This window comes from Dendrobates tinctorius, unplaced genomic scaffold, assembly GCF_039654945.1.
Source record: "Dendrobates tinctorius isolate UK_male_01 unplaced genomic scaffold, ASM3965494v1 ptg000147l, whole genome shotgun sequence".
Taxonomy (NCBI): domain Eukaryota; kingdom Metazoa; phylum Chordata; class Amphibia; order Anura; family Dendrobatidae; genus Dendrobates; species Dendrobates tinctorius.
This window is the reverse complement of record NW_027361814.1, coordinates 5,019,912-5,046,464: the sequence shown is the minus strand read 5'-3', so window position 1 is coordinate 5,046,464 and position 26,553 is coordinate 5,019,912. Positions and strand designations below refer to the sequence as shown.

General features: G+C 41.6%; 1 protein-coding gene across 5 annotated transcripts in view; it reads right to left on the bottom strand.

The window, feature by feature from the left end:
* The window catches only part of MGMT (O-6-methylguanine-DNA methyltransferase), a 500,744-nt gene that overhangs the window by 55,077 nt on the left and 419,114 nt on the right, over positions 1 to 26,553 (bottom strand). For all 5 annotated transcript variants that reach the window (XM_073546350.1, XM_073546351.1, XM_073546353.1 and 2 more), the window contains one exon: positions 11,328 to 11,467. In XM_073546350.1, coding sequence (XP_073402451.1) covers positions 11,328 to 11,467 — 140 coding nt within the window. The remainder of the gene's footprint in view (positions 1 to 11,327; positions 11,468 to 26,553) is intronic.

Here is a 26,553-nt window from a genome sequence, read left to right as displayed (position 1 = left end):
ACACGTTTAGTATTTGCAGCAGATTTTTCAGAGAGTTGTCAGGGAAAATGTTGCGTAACACAAGCACATTTTTTCCCCCGTTCATTTGCGTGGATGAAAAACACAAAAAGAGTTTGGACATTTCTGCAGCCGTATTATTAGGTTCCCACTAATGCCTGAATAACTCATTGAGTGCCTTCTATGTACATACATACCAACTGTCCAGTAAATTAGACCAAAAAGGTTCTGGATTTAGGATAATTTGTATTAGAAAAAAAGAAAACAAAAAAGTTGGTCCTAGAAATTTTGGAGGAATTAATATTTGAGATTACATAATTGATAAGTACGGTACCAGAAAAATAGAAGGAGTATCCATGTCACCACAATAATTCTCCGGAGCTCGGATTGATGCCACTGCTCAGGCGGGAAGACAAGTGAACTGAGTAGAGATGGATCCAGATACATGAAGAAAAATTCCTGAAGTTTTATTCATTCACTTTAACATTCCACAAAACATCCATAACAGTCCAAAAGCGAAACACTACCTTAGGTCTATGACTAATACATGCAACAAAAACGCATCAGTGGTGTTTAGTTTCTGGACCGTTATGGATGTTTTGTGGAATGTTAAAATGAACTAATAAAACTTTGGGAGTTTTTTTTATCATTGTAGCTGGATCCATCTCTACTTTGGTCACTTGTCTTCCCACCTGAGCAGTGGCGTCGATCCGAACAGTATCCGTGCAACTGGAGCCATCTCTACTTCAGTCACTTGTCTTCCACCTGAGCAGTGGCGTCGATCTGAGCGGTATCCGTGGCGCTGGATCCATCTCTACTTCGGTCACTTGTCTTCCAACCTGAGCAGTGGCGTATATCCAAGCAGTATCCGTGCAGCTGGATCCATCTATAATTCTTTCACTTGTCTTCCAACCTGAGCAGTGGCGTCGATCCGAACGGTATCTGTGCCGCTGGATCCATCTCTACTTCGGTCACTTGTCTTCCCACCTGAGCAGTGGCGTCGATCTGAGCGGTATCCGTGGCGCTGGATCCATCTCTACTTTGGTCACTTGTCTTCCAACCTGAGCAGTTGCGCCGATCTGAGCGGTAACAATGCAGCTGGATCCATCTCTACTTCGGTTACTTGTCTTCCAAACTGAGCTGTGGCGTTGATCTGAGCGGTATCTGTGAAGCTGGATCCATCTCTACAGTATATACGAATGGAATACAAGTTTCAAGCCAACTCATTTTCTTTTGGGATGTAATTGAATGTTCACAACCAATATGGCTGCATTCCCATTTTCCATTTTTGCAAAAAGGTCACTGCGATCTAGCAGAAATTATTAGTAAACTTTTTATTATATATATTTTTTTTTTAATTCCACATTTTGCACCAACATAAAATCCAATATAAAGCAAGACAAGGAGAATAATGTAACAAAGCGCCAAGCAAGTTCGTGTAATATGGGAAGTGTCATTGCCATCCAGTCATTGCCCATAGGGTGCTGGGGCGCAGTAGGTGCGGGACGTGAAGCGTCGACAGCTCTGCTCTCCTGTTAGCAGGAAGGAAAATCGTGCACTAAAGCTACAGCTATTTTGTTTTTTAAGCGCAGGTTTCGGAGTGGAAGGATGGGGAACTGGTTATGGTCAATCTTATTTCAGTTATTTTCTATCCCTCGGTGGTAGTATAAAAAATTTGTGTTCGCTAATATAATGCCACAGTTTGATTATATTACAGACTTCGGAGCTGCTTTAGGGGGAACAGGAGCTCCTGGCGCATTCCCTTACTTACACTTTGCTGCGGAAAGTCGCTAACGATATAAAACAGAAATGTTTTATTTATACAGTAATAATATTACAAAGCATGCCGTGCGTCTTTCAGGTAGATTCTTATTTAAATGGGCCGCTGTGGTTTTTCTGATTTAACTACCAGTGCTCCGGCGAAGATGGAAAGACATTGCGACAAATGCAAAATCAGAATCCATATGCTTATTCCGCAACGCCTAAGCTCCCCAATGCAACCATTTTACCTGGGCTGTCCACTGATCAAGAGCACATGATTATATGGCAATGTGTAGGATCCACTTATTCATTTATTTATTATGCTTTCCTTATATAGCGCCATCATATTCTGCACCTTACAGACATTATCAGATCTGTCCCCATTGGGGCTCACAATCGAGATTCCCTATCAGTATGTCTTTGGAATGTGGGAGGAAACCGGAGAACCCGGAGGAAACTCACACAAACACGGGGAGAACATAAAAACTCCTTGTAGATGTCTTCCTTGGTGAGGACGAGTGCTAACCACTGAGCCACTGTGCTAACCACTGAGCCACCGTGGATGGAGAATTCAATTGTGCAGTCTACTTGCTATTCATAGAGTTATCATTGTCCTCTGTGCCTCTGGCATATATTGCTGCTGTCCTTTTGCGTAGCACCAAAAGCTATGGAAATGGAGCTGTACTTATCATAGCTAATACAATGTTTTTCAAGACTATGTTAAAGGGAACCTGCCAGAACATTTTCACGTTAGGAAATAGTTCTATGGCTGTATACGCGCTTGTCCCTACCCCTCAAAAATGACACCTTTTTCGGGGAGATCTGATGTGCTGGTCATGAGAAATCTACTGTAGAAGTCTTTATGTAAACCAGGCTGGAAGTGCACTAGGGTGTGTCAATGCTCTTGGAAGAAGCTATGTAATTGCACTGACACGCCCACAGTGCACTACTAGTTTGATTTGCAATTGGCTTTTACTTAAAAAGGTTTTTTTTTGGCTTTCACAGCCATATTGCTACTTCAGTATCTAAAAAAGTGCTCCTTTAAAGGAGTTTTCTACTTTTTTTTTTCAGTTAACAGAGGGAAGACATTTCTATAAAAGAAAAAATAATAGCCAAAAGAATCAGCCCCCCCCAAAATGGATGTGATAATGTCTCTGTGGAAAATAAGCCGCCTCAGGTAAATCGTGGTCATGACATCGTCACTTCTAGTGTGGTCGAGAACATCAGTGATGGAAAGACGGTGATTTCTAGTGGGAAGCATGGCTTCTTTTCTTCTGTTACATAAAAAATGCAGTAAATGCCACCTTAAATGGAATCTGTCAGTAGGATCAACCCTACTAAGCTGTTTATATGGGCATGTAGGTCATAGGAAGTGGTATTAAAAGATAGCTTGATATCAGAGATCCAATGTTTTATTCCCGAGAAATCCAAGTTTTTCTTTAAGGCGTTCTCCCACAAAGAAAGTTAATTTTAAAGTTGATTTTAATCATTAGATATTGGAATAATAATAATTTCCACAACTGAATGTGTTTAAATAAAATGTTCCTGTGCTGAGATAATCTCATAAATGTGTCCCTGCTGTGTACTGTGTAATGGCTGGGTCTGACCGTGCATGGACATGGTCTGAGCATACCACAGATCCTGGGTAGGGGAGGACGTAAAAGAGTATACAGACAGGACAGCATGGGATCACAGCTGATTCTTTCTTTGAGGTAAAACATTTCTCTGTCTGTTTTTAAAATATATTTTTTTACTCAAGGAAAGAATCAGCTGTGATCCCCTGCTGTAATGTCTGTACACTTTTTTGCTACCCCCCTGGACAGGAGATGTGGTATGATCACATTTAGTTCCTGTACGGTCAGACACAGCCATTACACAGTACACAGCAGGAGCACATTTATAAGATTATCTCAGCACAGGAACATTTTATTTAAGCACATCCAACTGTGGAAATTATTATTATCCCAAGATCTAATGATTAAAATCAGCTTTAAAATTAACTTTGTTTGTGGGAAAACCCCTTTAAGAAACACATGGCATTCTCGGGAATAAGACACTGGATCTCATATAAAGGTATCTTTTTATTCCGCTTCCTATGACAGGAAATTTTTTTTTAAAAGACATCCAATTTTGGCAGTTGTTATTATTCTTCCAAGATCTATGAATTAAAATCAACTTTGTTTGTGGGACCCCTTTAATATAAAAAATGAGCTGTTAAGATCTCTGGGGTCAGAATCTGCTTCCAGAGATTAAATTAAATAAATAAAAGGGGCCGTTATCCATGTGAGACATGTAATGACTGACAGTCTGCTCTCCTTGTCAACATGTCTCACACTCTGTCTAAGCTGTATATTGTATATGTTGTACACATCATATAACTACACTAATGGGAAAGGGGAACAAATGGCCCTCCGAAAAGAATCTGGGGCTTTCATGTGGCTTTCGAATGCCCATTGGCTATTGCTAATCTACACAAATGACATTTCCCATGCCCAACCATTGGTCTGATCATTCCCACAGTGGCAGCAACTTTTACCATTTCATGGCCTGATTACCTTGTATTGAAACATCATTCTCATTAGGATCAGCATCGTACCTATGTTAAAAAGTCTACGGGCCCCAATTCATCATTGCCTTTGTGCCTTTTTTTTGTATAGTTTCATGCCTTTTATGTTTGCATTCAATTCATTATTCTATGTGTTTTTTTTAGATTATTTTATGCTAGGAACAGCGGAACGCACTAAATAAAAATAATAATAAAGTGCGTTCGCTGCTCGGGGTCCACCGTGCAGTAGATAATATGACTGCTGCTAAGTGGTGGCAGGAGCAATATGGTGGTAATGCGCAGGTGCGCAGAGCAATCTCTGTTAAGTCACAGAGGTGCCAACAAAGACAAATACAATAAGGCTAAGCCTGTTGGAGTCACAGTACTCGGAGTAAATGCACACACGGTATCTGGTCACAGGAGCAGAGCCAAAGACAGCAGAACTGCATCCGTCTAGACCTACCGTGCGTGCGACGTCGCAACTGCAGACGCCAAGGAGGGCTGCAACTGCAGCGCGGCATAGGACACTGCCGCTAGACGACAAAGCTAGTACGCAAGTGCAATGTCGGACGCAAGCAACTGTGGATGATGTAGTAGTGGCGTGCTGGTGCTGACTCTAAGCTTAGTCCCTGTCCACATACGTAATATCAGAGGGAAGGGGTTTCAAATGAGTCATTCACCAGAATCATAAATCCATCATCATTCGTACAGTAGCAACTAGAGACTATACTAGCACATGGCGGAACGGCCATGCGCGCTTTTTATAGCAGCCGGGACCTTCCGGAAGTTTCCAGATCTCCGAGATGGACCAATGAGATCTGGAGCAGGACGTGAGCACATGACTCCCAATCTCCAATGGGAAATCGTCTCATGAGCATGCTCAGTAGGAGGACAGAGGGACTTAGCCCCTGGAGAGATTTGCTGTAAGGCAATCTCCACTGCGGTAGATAGACAGCAAGAGACCGCAGAATGTAAGGGTCTGGATTCCTGCAGAGCAGACGCAGAAACCTGACGCCTAACAATTTTATAAACGATCGCCTGTCTTATTGTTTTGTCTGTTTTCCATTTTGTGGACAGAGTTTAGCGATTACAGATGTTTTTGACGACTCATCAATTCCAACTTTTTAACAAGTCGTACAATTTGGCGTCAGTTCATTTCATCACTCTCCTCTCAACATGGTGTATTTTTGAGTACGTCAATATTTTGGCACTTTTTTGTGCCATTTTGTGCAATTTAGGCACTAAAACGTTTTAAAAACAGTTCAAAACGGAAAAATAAATTTTTTTAACTTTGTGCTAAATTCATGAACAGAGTGTGCCATATTGAAGAATTTGGTGCCAAAACGTCAACAATTGCCACAAGACCAAAAAAAAGAAAGTGACTTAAAAAAATGCAAATAATGAATCCGAACCAAGGAATTTAGATGCTCAAATTTGGGCATAGGGACATCATAGAGTAGGTCCTATTGCCCCTTACTGAGTCTACTAGCCATTAACCTAAGAGATGGCCACTATTTCACTTGATTGGACACCATGTAATATTAAACGACCTGCTCATTGGATATTTGAAACTGAACTAAAGTTATCGACGACTCCCTAGATTGGCATCATTTAATAAAAGTAATGTAGATGAGAGAACTCTTGCAAGGAATGGCCGAAATGAATATTGAAATGGCCAAGAAGCATATGAAATGGTCAAGAAGAATATGAAATGGCCATGATTTAATATGAAATGGCCAAGGAGAATATGAAATGGTCAAGAAGAATATGAAATGGTCAAGATAAATATGAAATGGCCAAGAAGGATATGAAATGGTCAAGAAGAATATGAAATGGTCAAGAAGAATATGAAATGGCCAAGAAGAATATGTGAAATGGTCAAGAATATGAATTTGCCAAGATTAATATGAAATGGTCAAGAAGAATATGAAATGGTCAAGAAGAATATGAAATGGCCAAGAAGGATGTGAAATGGTCAAGAATATGAATTGGCCAAGATTAATATGAAATGGCCAAGAAGAATATGAAATGGCCAAGAAGAATATGAAATGGTCAAGTAGAATATGAAATGGCCAAGAAGGATATGTGAAACGGTCAAGAAGAATATGAATTGGCCAAGATTAATATGAAATGGCTAAGAAGAATATGAAATGGCCAAGATTAATATGAAATGGCTAAGACGAATATGAAATGGCCAAGACGAATATGAAATGGTCAAGATGAATATGAAATGGCCAAGATGAATATGAAATGGCCAAGATGAATATGAAATGGCCAAGAAGAATATGAAATGGCCAAGATAAATATGAAATGGTCAAGAAGAATATGAAATGGCCAAGAAGAATATGAATTGGCCAAGATGAATATGAAATGGCCAAGATGAAAATGAAATGGCCAAGAAGAATATGAAATGGCCAAGATGAATATGAAATGGCCAAGATGAATATGAAATGGCCAAGAAGGATATGAAATCGTCAGAAAGAATATGAAATGGCCAAGATGAATATGAAATGGTCAAGAAGAATATGAAATGGCCAATATGAATATGAAATGGCCAAGATGAATATGAAATGGTCAAGAAGAATATGAAATGGCCAAGAAGAATATGAATTGGCCAAGATGAATATGAAATGGCCAAGATGAAAATGAAATGGCCAAGAAGAATATGAAATGGCCAAGATGAATATGAAATGGCCAAGATGAATATGAAATGGCCAAGAAGGATATGAAATCGTCAGAAAGTATATGAAATGGCCAAGAAGAATTTGTTGGAATAGGAAACATTCAAGAATTTTTGTATACTTATGACTTTCTTTTTCAGTTAGAAGGAAAAACATTTTGCTTTTAACTGAACCCTTCTCGAAGCAACAGAAAAAACCCTCAAAAAATGTATCAAGAAAATTAACATTTTCTAAAAACAAAACAAGAAAAACTGTATTAAGAAATCTAGATATTGGGTACATGTTATTTTTTAATAATTTTTTAATAAAAAAAAAAAAGGTTCTAATATTCCGAGATTTGGTATGACTTTCTGCCAGCAGTGTTGGGTTTCGCCTGCTGTCAGTTGTCGCTCTCACTGGCACTGACACTTTTGTTTTAATCCTCTGTTAAATCCCGTGCACTTTTCCTGTAGGAACGTATGCATGGCTTCTTTGTGCAACAAGTGTGGCAATTCTCCAACGTCTATATCCCTCTCCCTTGGAAGCTGCCCACTGGACTTAGTTTTTCCCACTCTGGATATGTTGGGTCAGCCGAGTGCCAACATTCCTCGCTGAGTCACAAACGTAAAATGGACATTGTATCCATAAAATAGCCTCATGTTGCCACCCGGGTGTAGCCAAGTTTGCTTTTGTTTGAGAAATCAGACAGGGGGCTGAAAAGGTTTTGTGAAATGTGTGAGTGAAATCTGTCAACAATTAAAAATAATTGAGCAGGAACGAGAGCCTGACTTGGTGGGGTGGCAATAAAGACGCAAGGCAGACTCGGAAATAAAAATAAATAATTGTAATAACTCTGCTGGGGAGGCTACGAAAGGGTTAAAACAACTTTCCAAGAATCCAAAAGTTGATTTTTATTTTTTAGAATTTTTTTTATGTTTAAAAAATTGATGTAAACCTTCAAAAAGGATTTTTTTTATCAACGACTATATAGCTATGTTCACACAAGCGGATAAAAAGATCGTTCCAAGTGTCATCCAATTTTTTGCCTCATTTGTCATTCGTATGCCAGGCATTTTTATATATCTGAAGTTATTAAAAGCGCTTTACGGACTATATCATCGCTGTCCCCAATGGGGGTCACAATCTAAATTCCCTATCAGTATGTCTTTGGAATGTGGGAGGAAACCGGAGAACCCGGAGGAAACCCACATAAACACGGGGAGAACATACAAACTCCTTGCAGATGCAGTCCTTGGTGGGATTTGAACCCAGGACTCCAGTGCTGCAAGGCTGCAGTGCTAACCACTGAGCCACCATACTGCCCATAATAACATTAGTATTATTTGTTATTATAGCGCCATTTATTCCATGGCACTTTACATGTGAAAAGGGGTATACATAATAAAAAACAAGTACAATAATCTAAAATAATACAAGTCATGACTGGTACAGGAGGAGAGAGGACCCGTGAGGGCTCACAATCTATATAGAGGCTCTTTATAAAATCTGATTTGTTGGGGTACACCCATAGACTAGAAAGTACAAAGCACATCCGGCACATGGAAAAATAACAGTGTAAGCTAAGATTTTTTTATCAGCACAGATTTGGTTTATGAAATAGATCGCTCATCTGCACTGCCACATTGAATACCATTGGCCTGAGTGCTGTCAGTCTTTTTCTTTTCCAAAAACACGGTAGTGTGAAATTGGCCTTAGGGTTCGTACACATAAGGGCTCATACTCACTTATGAGAGACTCGCATGATTCTGGTGCGAGTCTCTCGCATGAAAATCTGGCACTGCTGCCGGCACTGGGAGCGGAGCGTGCGGCTACATGTGTTTCTGTGCAGCCACATGTGTTTCTGTGCAGCCGCACGCTCCGGTCCGAGTGGCGGCGGCAGTGCCAGGTTTTCATGTGAGAGACTCGCACCAGAATCGCGCGAGTCTCTCGCAAGGGAGTATGAGCCCTAACTGCATTTTCGGTCTGAGTGCAATCCGAAAAAACAACGGATTGCTGAGTTTATTAATGTGCTCAAAAACTACTACACATTTTTCAAATGGAAATCACTTCAAAACATGCTTCTTTATTGTAGACATCTTACGTTTCCTAATGGTATGTTCCCACTGGGTCATCTTCCAATGGCGAAAAACTTGTTTTTCAAATGGAAGACCCTTCAGGAATCGCTACTTTTTTTCTGGAATTTTCACGATGTTTTGTAATCCTGTGTTGGTTTTATTAGCACGAATTGGTTGTTTCCTGACACAGTTTGCTGATTTATTCTCCCAAAAAGTCTTGGGGATCATCAAGATGCTTTCCAGCAAAACTGAGATGAGCCTTTCTGTTCTTAATGCTCAGCAGCAGTTTTTGTCTTGGAACTCTGCAATGCAGGCCATTTTTGCCCAGTCTCTTTCTTAGGCCGGGATCACACATGCGAGAAACACGGCTGAGTCTCACATGTTAAAACCCAGCACCGCCGCCGGCACTTGGATCGGAGCGTGCGGCCGCATGCTCCGCTCCCGAGTGCCGGCGGCATTGCCATGCGAGACTCGACCGTGTTTCTCGCATGTGTGATCTCGGCCTTACGGTGGAGTCATAAACACTGACCTTAACTGAGGCAGATGAGGCCTGCAGTTCTTTGTGGGGTCTTATATGACCTCTTGGATGAGTTGTCGCTGCGATCTTGGGGTTATTTTGGTCAGTCGGCCAATCCTGGGAATAATCACCACTGTTCCATATTTTCGCCATTTGTGGAAAATGGCCTCCCATTGTGGTGCACTGAAGTCCCAAACCTTTTTCAGACTGATACATCTCAATTACTTTATTTCTCATTAGCTCCAGAATTTCTTTGGATCGCGGCATGATGCCTAGCTTTTGAGGGAATTTTGGTCTACTTCACTTTGTCAGGCAAGTCCTACTTAAGTGATTTCTTGATTGAGAACAGGTGTAGCAGTAATCAGGACTAGATGTGGCTAGGGAATTTGAACTCAGCTTCTCAAAGACTAGGTAAACCACAGTTAATTTATGTTTTAAGGGGGTGGCTGCAATCACTTTTTCCACACAGGGCCCTGTAGGTTTGGATTTCTTTTTCCATTAAAAATAAAGTAAACTGAATTTTGTGTTCACTTGTGTTATCTCTGTCTACTATTTAAATTTGTTTGACAATCTGAGACATTTAAGTGTGACAAACATGCAAAAGAATAGGAAATCAGGAAGGGGACAAATAACTTTTCACACAACTTCATATAATGTAGCAAAAGTGCTGAAAATCTACCATAAATTAAGTAGAGATGTGCATGATTTCTGGAGCACTATATATAGCATTTCATGTAGACCAAGACTCATCGCAAGCATTGCCTGCCATTTCAAATTACCATCATTGCCTGATAAAGAATAAAACATTTCATGTTCTGCCGATTGGGGCAGGTCTAGTAGTCAGACCCCCATCGATCAGAAAGTCAAAGGGGTTGTCCACTACATAGTCAACCTCTTCAAATCCTCATGTTTCTCCTTTGTAAAATAACACCTATACTCCCCTCCGGAGCTCATGTGACATTATGTCATGCAATCCCTTTGGCCAGTCAGCGCTGGCTTCACTCAATTCTCTTCTCCTTCAGGCAAATCAAGACATCCGGAAGAAATGAGAGCAGCCGTAGCTCTCACTCCCTCCAATTACGTCCAAAGGAAAGGAGTGTGAAGCCAGAACTGATTAGCCACAGGAATTGTGTGACATACTGTCAAGTGTTATTATTTTAAAAATGGTAAACCTGATGATTGAGAAGAGCTTATCTGAGTAATGGACAACCGCTTTAACCAGACTGCCTGTTATTAAATACTTTACTACACCAGTATATAAGGATCTAACACAGAATGAAAGAGTTATATGATTAGGAAGGTTTTTCCTTAAACAGTGCCCCTTTGGTCAATAGTCTGCTTCTGGTATTGCAGAATTCATTTGAGTGGGACTGAACTGCAAAGCCAGACAACCTAAGGACAACCTTTTTTCTCTAATCTCATTTAACCTCTTTAAGGAAATCACTTTTGCATAAGATAACGTCACAAAGACATTAGCCATGAATTACACCGGCCATTAATGGACTAGTATATTATTCTGTTTATATAAGTACACAAACTAGAGCCGGCTGCATGTTGATTCCGCAGAGAGATGAGTTCCGAGCTATAATAAAAGTGATGATGTTAAGCGGTTTAAATTTAACAGATGGCGTACTCTCTAATTGCAAAGTAATTTACAAGATGCTATAGAAGTTAATTACAATACATATGTGTGTGTCATAAAATTTTAGAAATCATAAATCCAAATGAGAGTTATGAACATTTCCGATAGGTTTTTTCTTTTTCTTTCTTACCGGATTATTCCTCATGGCTCCGCCTACGGCTCTGGCAGCTTTCGAATTGCCGCTGAGCTCAGCAAGTTCCTTGTAGGTGATCGTCTTCCCCATCGTCACATTCTTCAGCAGAGACAAAAGCACCATTTTCTGGAACGAATCTGAAGGAGGGAAAACCTTCTGTAAGTAACATCTGGCAACATAGAGAATATTTCTACATTTGCTAATACCTTAAATGTACAATTCATCATTCACGGGAGTTGTCTTCTACTTTATACATGTGGTTAGCAAGTGAATTTTTGGTAGAGTCTACGGTTTTGAGATTTTAGACCAAATACCGTGTGTAATTTTCAATCCGAAGAATAGAATTTAATAGTACACAATCAATAACTATAAAAACAATTTCTAATCTTAAAAATAACATTTATTACCCATCCACAGGATGGGTGAACAATGTGTGACTTCTGGAGATATCACCTGTGTAACCCTTGCCGATCACTAGGATGGGCAGTCACAAGCCCAATGAGAGAATGGTCCTCAATGGAACTATGAACAATGCACATTGGCGGTCTATTGAAAAGAACCTGTAGTTAAAGAAGAGTCCATAGTGGTAACCTTCAGGTAGATACCTGTTATGAATGGGTCACCAAGGAGGATGGCAGGAACAGGCTAAGCTGTTATGATTGAGTCACCGTAGGAGGCAAAAATAGAATTGCTAGCTAAGTCCAGAAAACCAGAGAAGTTGGCAGCTATCGGATTGCAGACCCCTGACCCTATCAACACAACTAGCAGTAGCCGTGGGGGGCTCCTACAATGCCCTAGGCCCCTCGATCACAGCCGGAGGACTACATAGCCTAAAGAAAGAAAGGGAAATCTAAACTGCCCCAGAGCAGACCCCAAAGCAAAAGGCAGCCCCCCACATATAATGACGGTGAAGCAAGAAGAAAGAACAAAACACAGACAGAAAGATAGACTGAGCAAAGATGGGGCCCAAGCTAGCTTAGATAGGAAAGGACAGGAAGGCTGCTGTCTGCAATCCGTGAAAAAACCCTATGAAAATAAGAGCCAACAAACTGACAGTAAAAAAGGCCCTGAAGACGCTAGGCTTCAAAAAAGGCTATGAGCAACAGGCAAAAGGAAATTCAGCTCACCCCAGCAGGGAATGGCATAATCCAGAAAAGCAAGGAAAACAAAACACTAATGCAAAAAGGCAAAGCAGAAATCTTAGCTTTAGATGAGCAGGAATCAGACTGGTTTCCTAGAAGTCCACAGAGAAATCACCCGCAGGTCAGAAGGGTGTCGGCAGCCTTATATCCAGTCATTAACTCCACTCAGCCAGTCATCATCATCAGCCCCAAGGTGTTTGACAATCAGGCTCACTACCTTTCTTCACCAGAAGAGGGAGTTCCTCGGGCCTCAGTAGTGAAGGGGAAAATGAACTCACAACAGTACCTCCTCCTTGAGGAGGGGTCACCGAACCCTCAACCACGCCACCAGGGCGATCAGGGTGAGCCCGATGAAAGGCACGCACCAATCTTTTGGCATGAATATCAGAGGCAGAGACCCAGGAATTATCCTCCTGACCATAACCCTTCCACTTAACCAAATACTGGAGTCTCCGTCTAGCCAGACGGGAATCCAGTACTTTCTCTACCTCATATTCCATGTTACCTTCAACCAATACAGGTTCTGGAGGTGCAACCCCCGTAACAACAGGTTTAACAAACCTCTTCAACAAAGATTTATGGAACACATTATGGATTTTAAATGTGACAGGAAGAGCCAAACGAAAAGAGACCGGATTAATAATCTCCAAAATCTTGTAAGGTCCAATAAATCTAGGCTTAAACTTAGGAGAAGCCACCTTCATAGCAATATTTTTTGATGATAACCACACCATATCACCAACCTTAAACTGGGGACCAATGGTCCTATGTCGGTTGGAAAACCGCTGGGCCTTTTCCTGGGAGAGAGATAACTTATCCACCACTTGGTCCCAGATCTGGTGCATTCTCTCCACCACAGTGTCAACACCTGGGCAGGCAGAGGGCTCCACCTGCCCTGAAGAAAATCGAGGATGAAACCCAAAGTTACAAAAAAAAGGTGACATCAAAGTGGCAGAACTAGCTCTATTATTTAAAGCAAATTCGGCCAAGGGCAAAAATGAAACCCAATCATCCTGATCAGCAGAAATAAAACATCTCAAATATGACTCCAAGGTCTGGTTTGTTCTCTCTGTCTGCCCATTGGTCTGAGGGTGAAAAGCAGAGGAGAAGGACAACTGAATTCCCAGCTTGGAACAGAAAGTTCTCCAAAATCTAGACACAAACTGGACTCCTCTGTCAGATACAATGTTCTCAGGAATCCCGTGCAAGCGAACCACCTGTTGTAAAAACAGGGGCACCAATTCAGAGGAAGACGGCAACTTAGGGAGTGGTACAAGATGAACCATCTTAGAGAACCTATCACAAATCACCCAAATAACAGTCATCCTTTGAGAGACAGGCATATCAGAGATGAAATCCATTGAAATATGGGTCCATGGCCTCTTGGGGACAGGCAAAGGCATCAACAACCCACTAGAGCGAGAACACGATTTAGACCGGGAGCACGTCCCACAGGACTGCACAAAATTCCTGACATCACGAGACAAGGAGGGCCACCAAAAAGACAGACTCACCAGATCTCTAGTACCAAAAATACCTGGATGACCAGCCAAAGCAGAGCAATGAACTTCAGACATCACTCTCTTCTTCCACTGGTCAGGAACATACAACTTTCCACTGGGACAACGCTCAGGTTTGTCCTCCTGGAACTCTTCCAGAGCACGTCTCAAATCGGGCGAGATGGCAGAAAGAACTACCCCTTCGCCTAAGATGGTAACAGGCTTGGTCACCACAGGAGAATCAGCAAAGAAGCTCCTAGAAAGGGCGTCTGCCTTGACATTCTTAGTTCCAGGAAGAAAAGAAACCACAAAATCAAAACATGTAAAAAACAAGGCCCACCTAGCCTGTCTAGGGTTCAAGCGCTTAGCCGACTCTAGGTAAATCAAATTCTTGTGGTCAGTGAGGACCACGACTTGATGTTTAGCTCCCTCCAACCAATGTCTCCACTCCTCAAATGCCCATTTCATGGCCAACAGTTCCCGATTCCCCACATCATAGTTACGTTCAGATGGAGAGAACTTTCGGGAAAAGAAAGCACAGGGATTCATTTTAGATGTTACAGGATCCCTTTGGGACAAAACAGCCCCTGCGCCAATCTCAGAAGCATCCACCTCTACCTGGAACGGAAGTGAGACATCAGGTTGCCGCAAAACCGGGGAGGAGGTGAATCTTCGCTTCAGCTCCTGAAAGGAAGAAACAGCCTCCGGAGACCAATTTAACACATCAGCACCCTTCTTAGTCAAATCAGTCAATGGCTTGGCAATACTAGAAAATTTTGCTATAAATTTCCGATAAAAATTAGCAAAACCCAAAAACTTCTGGAGGGCCTTCAAAGAAGTGGGCTGGACCCAATCGTAAATGGCCTGTACCTTGGCCGGGTCCATTTCAATAGTTGACGGAGACAAAATAAATCCCAAAAAAGAAATCCTCCGTACTCCAAAAAGGCATTTAGATCCTTTGACATACAGGGAATTCTCCCTCAAGATCCGGAACACAGTCCGAATATGTTCCACATGAGAATCCCAATCCTTGGAGAAGATCAAAATATCATCCAGATAGATAATCAAAAATTTATCGACAAAATCTCGGAAAATATCATTCATGAAGCACTGGAAGACAGAAGGGGCATTAGTGAGCCCAAAAGGCATCACCAGGTACTCAAAATGTCCCTCCGGAGTATTAAACGCCGTCTTCCATTCATCCCCATGCTTAATGCGAATAAGATTATACGCCCCCCTGAGGTCAAGCTTGGTAAACCAGCAAGCACCTTTAACTCTGGAGAATAGATCAGAAATAAGGGGTAACGGATACTGATATTTAACAGTAATTTTGTTGAGAGCACGATAATCAATACAAGGTCTTAATGATCCATCCTTTTTGGCTACAAAAAAAACCCCGGCACCTAAGGGTGACGAGGATGGTCTAATATGACCCTTCTCCAACGCCTCCTTAATATAGGATTGCATAGCCTCGTGCTCGGGTACAGATAAATTGAAGAGCCGACCCTTGGGAAATTTACACCCCGGGCTCAGTTCAATTGCACAGTCATAACTCCTATGAGGAGGCAGAGACGCAGACTCATTCTCACTAAATACATCATAAAAGTCCGCCAAATAATCAGGAATATCATGCGACTGAGGAGAGGTGGAAAACACCGGAGCCTCACTAAAGGAACACCGACAACCCCAACTCACCACAGACACAGATTTCCAATCCAAAACTGGATTATAAATTTGTAACCAGGGAAACCCCAGAACAATAGTATCATGCAGATTATGTAACACCAAAAACCTGCAATTTTCTTGATGGTCTGGGGCGACCCGCATTACCACCTGGGTCCAAAACTGAGGTTTATTTTTAGCCAAAGGAGTAGCATCAATCCCCCTCAAAGGGATAGGCGTCTGCAGAGGTGTCATCGGAAATCGACAACGTTTAGCAAAATCCAAGTCCATTAGGTTTAGAGCTGCTCCCGAATCCACAAAAGCCTTGGCGGAAAATGTGGACAGGGAGCAGATCAGAGTAATAGCCAGAAGAAACTTAGGTTGAACACCACCAACAGAAAACGTGTGTGCAAGGCGTTTCTCGCGTTTAGGACAGACAGAAATAATATGTGAGGCATCTCCACAGAAAAAACACAACTTATTACGCCTTCTGAACTCCTGACGCTGCTCTCTGGAAAAAACTCTATCACATTGCATAGGTTCAGACATCTGTTCAACAGGTGGCAACACCTCTCGTGCAGCTCTGTGTTCGCGCAAACGCCGATCAACCTGAATGGCTAAAGACATAGAATCGTCAAGACCAGAGGGAACAGGAAATCCCACCATAGTATCTTTTACGGCTTCTGACAAACCCTTCCGAAAGAGAGCAGCCAAGGCATTATCATTCCCGGTAGTAAGTACTGCCCACTTTCGGAATTTTTGACAGTACAATTCTGCAGAATCACGACCCTGGTTCAATGCCAGCAGGGTCTTTTCAGCCTGATCAATGGCATTAGGTTCGTCATACAACAACCCCAAGGCCTGAAAAAATGCGTTCACATTAGTCAGAATACGATCATCTGGTTTCAAAGAAAACGCCCAATCCTGGGGATCGCCACGCAGCAAAGAGATGACAATTTTAACCTGCTGCGCGGAGCTCCCTGACGAGTTAGGCTTCAAGGCAAAAAATAATTTACAATTATTTTTGAAATTCAAAAATTTAGACCGATCCCCAAAAAATACATCAGGTGTAGGAATCTTTGGTTCAGCAGCATGTGAATGAGCAAGGTAGGCGGAAATTCCCCGCACTTCCGCAGCAAGCTGCTCCACACAATCAGACAATTGCTTTATCTTCATTGAGAGACAAAAAAATTCCCCCTACGGCCTCAGAGATATAGAGGAAAAAATATACACACCTTTTTTTTTTTTTATACAATTCTTTCCTGCAATTGAGTACCCTAGGATCTGCGGTATGGCGGGTGATTCTGTTATGATTGAGTCACCGTAGGAGGCAAAAATAGAAATGCTAGCTAAGTCCAGAAAACCAGAGAAGTTGGCAGCTATCGGATTGCAGACCCCTGACCCTATCAACACAACTAGCAGTAGCCGTGGGGGGCTCCTACGATGCCCTAGGCCCCTCGATCACAGCCGGAGGACTACATAGCCTAAAGACAAAAAGGGAAATCTAAACTGCCGCAGAGCAGACCCCAAAGCAAAAGGCAGCCCCCCACATATAATGACGGTGAAGCAAGAAGAAAGAACAAAACACAGACAGAAAGATAGACTGAGCAAAGATGGGGCCCAAGCTAGCTTAGATAGGAAAGGACAGGAAGGCTGCTGTCTGCAATCCGTGAAAAAACCCTATGAAAATAAGAGCCAACAAACTGACAGTAAAAAAGGCCCTGAAGACACTAGGCTTCAAAAAAGGCTATGCCAGTACTCAGGAATATTCTGAAGACAGAGCAACAGGCAAAAGGAGATTCAGCTCACCCCAGCAGGGAATGGCAGAATCCAGAAAAGCAAGGAAAACAAAACACTAATGCAAAAAGGCAAAGCAGAAATCTTAGCTTTAGATGAGCAGGAATCAGACTGGTTTCCTAGAAGTCCACAGAGAAATCACCCGCAGGCCAGAAGGGCGTCGGCAGCCTTATATCCAGTCATTAACTCCACTCAGCCAGTCATCATCATCAGCCCCAGGTGTTTGACAATCAGGCTCACTACCTTTCTTCACCAGAAGAGGGAGTTCCTCGGGCCTCAGTAGTGAAGGGGAAAATGAACTCACAACACTAAGCCACCAGAAAACCAGAGAGGTTGGTAACTAAGCGGATTGCAGACCCCTGATCCTATCCACACAAATAGCAGTAGCCGTGGAGCGTACCTACGATGCTCTAGACGCCTCGGCACAGCCGGAGAGCTAAGTCTAAAGCATGAAAGGTGAAATCTAAACTGCCCCGAAGCAGACCCCAAAAGGAATAGATAGGCCCCAAACATATATTGTCGGTGAGACAAGATGAAACACAAACGCAGGCAGAAATATAGACTGAGCAAATGATGGGGCCCCAACTGACTAGATAGGATAGGAAAGGAAAGACACTGTCTGCAATCATGCAAAAACCCTGAAAAATCCAACACGTCTGATGTACAAAAAAACACTGAAGTCACACGACTTCGCCCCCACTATATCAGCACTCCGGTATGAACTGGAAGCAAAGCAAAAGAGACCAATATAACAGGGGACTGAACAAACTGACACAGGCTGTAACATATGGAGCGATGGTCCAGCACAGCCCCCAGAGGAGCAAGCTGAACCCGCACAACAAGCACAAAAAGGATTAGCAAATGAACCACTCAGCTGAACAATGCAGGATCAGGGCAGGACCTCAGAATGCACAGGGAAGCAATCACCAGCAGAGATTGAAGGAAGTCTGCAGACTTAAAATACTCTAATCAGTAACCCCAGATCTCCAATCGTCATCATCATCATCATCAGGTGGCAGACCTCTGTCAATCTGACCAGCTCCACTACTTCCAGTAACCACCGGAGGGAGCAGGGGGAGATTCGGCTCAGAAGTCTGAGCCAGGGAATTCATAACAGATACCATTTAAAACATGTACAGCTGCCCTTACAATTCCCCAACCATCCAAGTCTGAAGGCTGAGCTTGGAGCTATGGACACATGACCATCCTTCAGCAAAGATTAGAAAGAATCCTTTAATACTTCATTTATTTACTTGAGGATTTTAACTATGGATTCATATAAATACCATTTTTCTATGACAGATACCCTTCAATTTCTATGTGAATGACAAAAACTGCTGAGTGGTGTACTCATTCTTCAACCTTGTAGACATTGAATGGGGACATGTGTATTCACCACTCTTTTCAAGATCCTTCTCACTACATGACCTGAGTGTATTATGTAGGTTGGTCTGGACAATACAGGGCCTTCTGACAGATGACATTAGGTCACGTAGTATCAAAGTTAAAAATATGAAGTGATATGAAATGGTGGCATGTTGGCCACCCAGAAAATATGTTTAAAAACACGGAAGGAATTTTTATTCAGCCATGAGACTAAGCTGGCTGAGCACCTAAACCGGGATCACCCACAAGAACCAAACCTTGACTAAGACATTGACCTTCGAAGATGCTTGGATGGGAGTTCATTCAGATACCTGAACATTAATGGGTTCTCACTAACTGACTATTGAAGAATAAATGTTATGGGTCCATAACCCAAGCAAGGCCTTCTGGCTTTGAATGTTGGGGAATAGATTGAGGCCCTTCTTCTTCTGGAGTAAGTTTGTGCTATTTGTGTGAAGAAAGTACAATCTTGACTTATGCATTGGGTCTTCTTCTGGCACAGGTCTATTTTCATGGCTTAGTTTACTAATGAGAAATCTGGCCAAGTGAATTCCATATTACCGTGGTTCCTCCGATACCCAGATTCAAACAAACAATACAAAAGCCCAAAGTTCATTCACACTATTGATAGGTTGTTTAAAGAAGGGTCTGAACAATCCCTGATATTGCAAGGACTTTCATTATTCTAGGATGTTGATTTTCTCCATAATCCCAGTAATTACATCGATTAACATTTTTCTATATGAAAGTAAAAATGTCATTGAACTCTTGAGCTTCCACCAAAGTTACTTAAGTTTGCCCTGAAGGCTCCGAGAGCACTTTTTCACACTGGTTAAATGAATAGAAATAAAAAATTGTTTTAGACAGAAGGGAATGATAATCACTTAATGAAGGGGGCAAAAAAAAAAAAAAAGAGTATGTTTAGTCTTTAATATTATAACATTAAGCAAATTAAACATAAGCATAATCCAGGTGATACCAAAAGAAGGTCAACCGAAGAAATTAACTTTTTTGTTCATTAATTTACATGGATTAGCAGAGGGCAGAAAGATAGCAAATCTGCTCCAGTTTTTTCCTATGATATAATTTCAAACCATACACCGAGTGTGGCAGTAGGTTGACTGTGGGGTTAATCAGACTGATTTGTCCTTTTAATTGCTTTCTATTCAAAGAAAATTCATTAGATAATGTTCTCTTCAAAATTCATGAATCAATTTAACTGGAGAAACCACATTAACGGCTTTGGGATCATTAGCAGAAGCATCCGTGTTACTCGTTGATTGCTGGGAGAGTTTCCTTAGGCAAACATGGGTTTGTTTACTGTGATATCTTTTCGAAAAGACTGCCTTTATTTTTGGGCGGCACGTTGCCGCTTTACATAAGAACTTGCCGCTCTTTAGTAAATATTCATAGAGTGGAATATTAAGAATTGGAAGATCTCTATTCCGGGGTGCGCTAGTAAGTTTGTTTCGTTCTTGTTCTTTTTTTTTTTGCAGAGGGACTGAAAAGGGAGGTTGGACTCAGCAGGGTGCCTGGAATTAGGCTTTGGGAAATGTGTAAGAATAAAATGAGAAGTCTATGCAAACTTAACTGGAGCATGTAACAGTTACAAGAAACAGGGGAATGGTTCCAAAAACATCATTTAAGAGTAGAAGAGTTAGAGAGAAAGAGAACAAAAAAGTAATGTCCATGTCACTGAATCTCATTTACATAGCAATAGGACAGATTTAAAAAGCATACAGCTCGGGGAGAAAACATTATTGAAAATGGACGGCGTTGGTACAAACGTGCCTTCTGCATACTGTCATTCTTGTAAGGCGAACAAAAAGAGCAAATGCAGTTCTCGAGTATGTTGTGAAGCCTGTGGTTTCATCAACCGACTTAAATGAAATCTGTTAGGCCGGTTTCACATTTGCGTTAAAGGCCGCAGCATCAGCCTGCGCACGGCCGCCGCTAAGCCCCGCCCCCAGCCGCGCCTCCGCCGGTAGCTCCGCCTCCGGGCGCATGACGCTGCATGCGTCATGCATCCCCTATCTTTATCACTGAGGACGCAGGCCGTGCGAAGTATGCGTTTTGGCGGAGCCTGCGTCCTATTGATGGTGCGCCGACCAGCGCCAAATGCAACCTGTTGCCCAGAAGCGGAGCTACCAGCGGAGGCATGGCTGGGGGCGGGGCTTAGCGCCGGCAGTGCGAAGGCCGACGCTGCGGCCTTTAACGCAAATGTGAAACCAGCCTTAGCAAGTTTTTTGTCATGTAATCCGACAGCAGCACGATGTAGCGACAGAGACCCTGATTCTAATGATGTGCCACTTACTGGGCTTCTTGTTGAAATTTTGATACAATCCCTGTTTTTATCTGCTGCAGCTTTAGCAGTGCTCAGAATGCGGAGCCCTGTATAACCCTACCCACAACACTGACTGTCAGCTTCCTGTGTACACTGTATATTGACAGGAAGCTGATAATCAATAGTAGGGATGTGGTTGGATAAAGAGGCACGAGACACCTATTCCTGTAGTGATAATCTCATGCTGATAAAATACTGATTGTATTATCACAACACACAGCCAAGTAGTGACACATCACTGCAATTAGAGTCTCATTCCCTACATCATATGACTCTCAGATTACAAAGCAAAAATCTGCAGACAGATTCCCATTAAAGGTGTAATGGACCCTTTCTCCTAATGTAAATATTTGTGTATAAAGGTTGATGATATTATTAAAAAAATGGCGGCATGGCTTCAGATTCAGTGGCAGCTATGCAATATCTATTTTCGAATGGAAACTGGCAAAACTTGATAAACCCTTTATGACCTTCCATTGCTAGATTTGGATTATAGTGTTTTCAACAGCAAGAACACTGCTGCAGAGTTAGCCGGATGATAATTCATATTGACCTGTTAGTGTGAACAAAACCGAACCAACAGCGACACTAAACAGCTGCCATTTGGCAAATATTTACCAGTCGGCGGTCATTTAAAAGCCTGCTCTCACAGACAGCCTGCGCTAAATGATGCACACTGAACAATTAGTAATAGATTGTTCAGTGTGCACAGACTGCCATTGTTCTCGGCAGCAGGATACCTGTTTACACAGGAAGATGTGCTGCCGAGAAAAATGATCTTTTGTATAGCACAAAAGATCAGTCCATTTTGCTCGCTCATTGGGTGACCAGAAGCCTGTATACACAGCAACATCATTGTGAAATGAGCGTCCGTAGTTCAAGACTATATTTTAGATAGTCTTAAGTAGTGATGGGTGAGTAGCATTGTTGCTCTGGTTTCCCCGAACATGCTAGGGTGGTCTTCGAGTATTTTGGCGTGCTCGGAGATTTAGTTTTTGCTGTCTCAGCTGCATGATTTGTGACTTGTAGACAGGCTGAATACATGGGGGAATTCCCTAACAAACAGGCATTCCACACATGTATTCAGCCTATCCAGCAGTCGCAAATCATGCAGCTGAGACGATGAAAACTAAATCTCCGAGAACGCCCAAAATACTCGGAGGACACCCGAGCATGTTCGGGAAAACCTGAGCAACGAGTATACTCACTCATCACTAGTCTTAAGACAAATGAGTAAAATATGACGAAGTGTATTACATGTTGTGACAAATTACTTTGTACATATTAGTCAAATGGCAATGCTTGGCTCTTTTTATCTCTCTGTGATATACTGACATTTTCCGATTTTAGATGAAGTGGAATCATGTTGGTTATCCTAGAAAATATCTCAAAAGAGATAACCGATGCTGCTTCACTTTCTTTTGTCATGTTGTCAAAAAAGGCTTTGGTAACTGAATAGGATGATACCTATATCTCTGCAAGTAAATGAACAGAATTCTTACACCACGTGCCCATACTAGGAAGCGCCTGTCTTAATCCTGTTCATTTAGACACTGTACATATGTTCAGGTTTTAAATACACTAGATAGGGACTGCTCCATTAAGGGTTACCTTGACGAGGTGGAGTGGCTTGGTATACACTTTTTTGCAAAAAAAACGTACCGACTAAATACCCTGTATTTGTTGTCATCTTTTTACCAGCACTTGCTGATTACTGTCATATTTTTTACTGCATGGTATTTTTGCACATTTGTTATTCTGTGCTTTCTTTTTCTATATCTCTGCAAGTAAATGAACAGAATTACCAAACATTGACTGCGGCTCTAACTGCAGTTTACGTCTCTTATCAACGGTCTGTAGAGTACGACTCTCGATCATTCTTTCGATCTTCGCTCACAAGGCAATTCTTTCTCGTATTGCTTCTTTTAGTTTGACAGTGGTCAGTCCCTTGATGGTGTCGATCCAGTGGGTTCTTGGTCATCCTCTTCTTCTGCCACTGATCAATGCAAGCACGGCATCTTTCTCCAACAACGGACTCCACCTAATGTGGACAAAATAATCTAATTTTTGTTTGGTTACCTTAGCTTCCAGTGACAGTTTTAGCTTGATTTGGTCCAATGTGTCTTTGTTGGTGTGCCTCACTGTCCATGGAATCTGTAGAAGTCTCCTCCAGTACCAAAGTTCAAATGTGTCAATTTCAGATTTACCAGTATTTGCAAAATGGATCTTCTCCCACAGGAAGCACACTGTCCTAGTGTCCTACCCGGATGGTCCATTTGCAACCTTTCAATGGTTGTCCCATCTGTAAAATTTATGGCAAATCCCACATTGGGCCCCACTGCATGCTGCCAGAAATGGAAAGTCACTAGACATGGGCAGCTTTTCCCACTCATTTGTATGTGAGTGATGGAATATGCTAAACTCGAGCATGTGCAGCCACCCCTTCAATGACCGCAGCGAGTGACGTAGCTTTGTTCTTCACTTGGATAAGGAACACAGCAGCAAGTATTGTATCCATCAGACATTTGGGATGTATCCTGTAGATATACCATAAATGTCCCAGATAGGAATAACCCTTCAAAGAGTTGTGATTTAGGTGACTTGGGTTATCAGTCAAACAGATACACCTATCTGTAGACGACCCTGTTTCGGGGTTTCTGCTCGTCATCAGCACAGACTAGGGTTCTGGTTGGCTGTGTGAGATACCTGTGTGGGAACTGTCTGAACTTGTGGAGAACTAGCTGGAAGGAAGTCTTCAGGGCAATGTTCCCTGGGACAAAATACTGTAAAGAAAGCAGCTATTTTGCATGATTTTTCCCCAGAGAGAAGTACCGTAAAGACGACATAGGAGCTCTCTTCTCCGAAAGGGGAATCCGTATTTTCTCATAATTACTAATATGTGACCATTTTTCTTTTTGGGTGCAAATCCTTTTTAAAATCAATGACTGAACTTATGACCAGTGTTCATTAATGAAAAGAAAAGAAAACCTAGATAGCAGTCTCGAATTGGCTTAACCCTGCTATTCTGTTCGTTTCCACTATACACTTGTACTGCTCCGGTCATTTTTGACCGGACCTATTAAAATGCTGTTTTAGCTACTTAAAAATTTTTTTTTGAATACCTGTTGCATTATTATACTGTATGTGAACATGGTTGGTCATTATAAAAAAAAAAATATGTAAAAAACTCAATTTTTTAATTTATTTTGTGTTTATAAAGGTTACAAGGGCTTATTGAATTCTGCACAGAAATTACAAATTTGAGCAACAACTACTACTACTACTATAACAACTATAACACTATAACTAAAATTAACTATAGTATAAAATGTGTGCAAACATTTTGAAAAAATAGTAAAAATAAAAAAAATCAGTTTTTTTCAGAAAATCTTCACATAATTCTATTGTTTACAAGAAAAAGAGAAAAACAATTGCACAGAACTGCACTGAAAGCCAATGCGTATGGTTTGCACTGAAAGCATGTGTAAATCTGCACCTAAAGCAACTGTTTACTTCATAAACAATAGTAGATGCAATAAGTAGTCCCAAAAGAAATTATAACTCATTTGTTTTACTCAAAAAATGGCTGAAATTAGCATAAAATGCTATTCGGTCATTTTTGACCGGGACAGTACAAGTGTAAAAAAAAATGTGGCGCAAAAACTAAACCAAAAAAAAAGGACCCTTAGAAAGAACTCCTCAAATTAGGAAAATAGAATTAACCACAAGTTTCAGAACCACATAATGAATTTTTTAAAAAATATCAAAGTTCAAAAACGGTCATTTTTGACCGAACAGAACAGCAGGGTTATAGAAAAAATTTGTATCTGGTAATTCAACGTCCAGTTGATAGATCTGATGTTTGCTCACAGCCAAATGTGTTTGGAAGTCTCAGAGTTCTGGGAAATGTACAGTTATGAATCGAGCTCCATGTTCCTGGAAGCTGGTTTGTTCATTAATGAAGAGAAAAGAAACCTAGATAGTAGTCTTATATTCCTCACCAATCGTTACACTGATGCCTCTACCTTGTGCCAGTCATTACACTGGCTACCCATCCACTCCAGAATTCAGTATAAACTTATTACCCTCACTCACAAAGCCCTCCATGGCTCAGCACCACCCTACATCTCCTCGCTTGTTTCAGTATACCACCCTACCCGCGCCCTCCGTTCTGCTGATGACCTGAGATTAGCATCCTCAATAGTCAGAACCTCCCACTCCCGTCTCCAAGACTTTACACGTGCCGCACCAATTCTTTGGAATGCACTTCCCAGGTCAATACGATTAGTCCCCAATCCCCACAATTTTAAGCGTGTCCTGAAAACGCATTTATTCAGACTGGCCTACCACCCCAACACATTAACCTAATCTATCCCTGTGTGGCAGAGCCAAAAGTTTTACCATAACCAGGTTCCCCGCATCATGTTCCCACATGCTTTATGCCTCCATTAGCCCTCTGTGTCTGTACTGTTACACACTTAACATTATGACTGGTCCATACAATTCAGGGTAACTGTTACCACCTACCTTTCGTGTCTCCCTCTTTCCTCATAGACTGTAAGCTTGCGAGCAGGGCCCTCTTTCCTCTTGGTATGTGTTATAATCTACTGTATGTGATTATTGTTATGCTGTAATGTCTATTGTCTGTACAAATCCCCTCTGAAATGTAAAGTGCTGCGGAATATGTCGGCGCTATAAAAATAAAATTTATTATTATTATTATTATAGTCTCGAATTGGCTTAAACACATGGTATAGAAAAAATTTGTATCTGGTAATTCAAAGTCCAGTTGATAGATCTGATGTTTGCTCATAGCCAAATGTGTTTGGAAGTCTCAGGGTTCTGGGAAATGTACAGTTATGATTCGAGCCCCATGTTCCTGGAAGCTGGTTTGGCGAATGTTGCTGAATCAGTAGGAATTGACATTCAAGTCTAGAGCTTTCCTTTTGGCAGGTAGTGTAAGCAAACAGAGAAACAGAAACTGACTAGGGATCAAAAGGAAAACTATTCAGCAACCTGACTCTGGATATTCTTCAATCTTTTCTGATGTCAAAAGAATAATTTCCCAATTACTTGACCCTTTGTATAAAAAGAGAGTTTAGCCTTAAAAGTGGTAATGTTTCTTTTCACACTGACAGGTGATCTAAGAGAATAGGCAGCAGTTGTCTTAGGTGCCATACGATTTATCAGTAACTAAAAGACCCAAGTATCGAAAGCAGTGATGCCGAGATTCATAGGATTGTTTATTCCACAAAATGTGGCTCCAAATGTTATTTTATAGTTCCTAATGGGCCCTTATTGAGGACCCTAACTAAAATAGTTGATACAACTTTTAGACCTGGGGCTGACTACAACTATAAAAAAAATTTGTAACCCATTTAGGGTTCCATAAG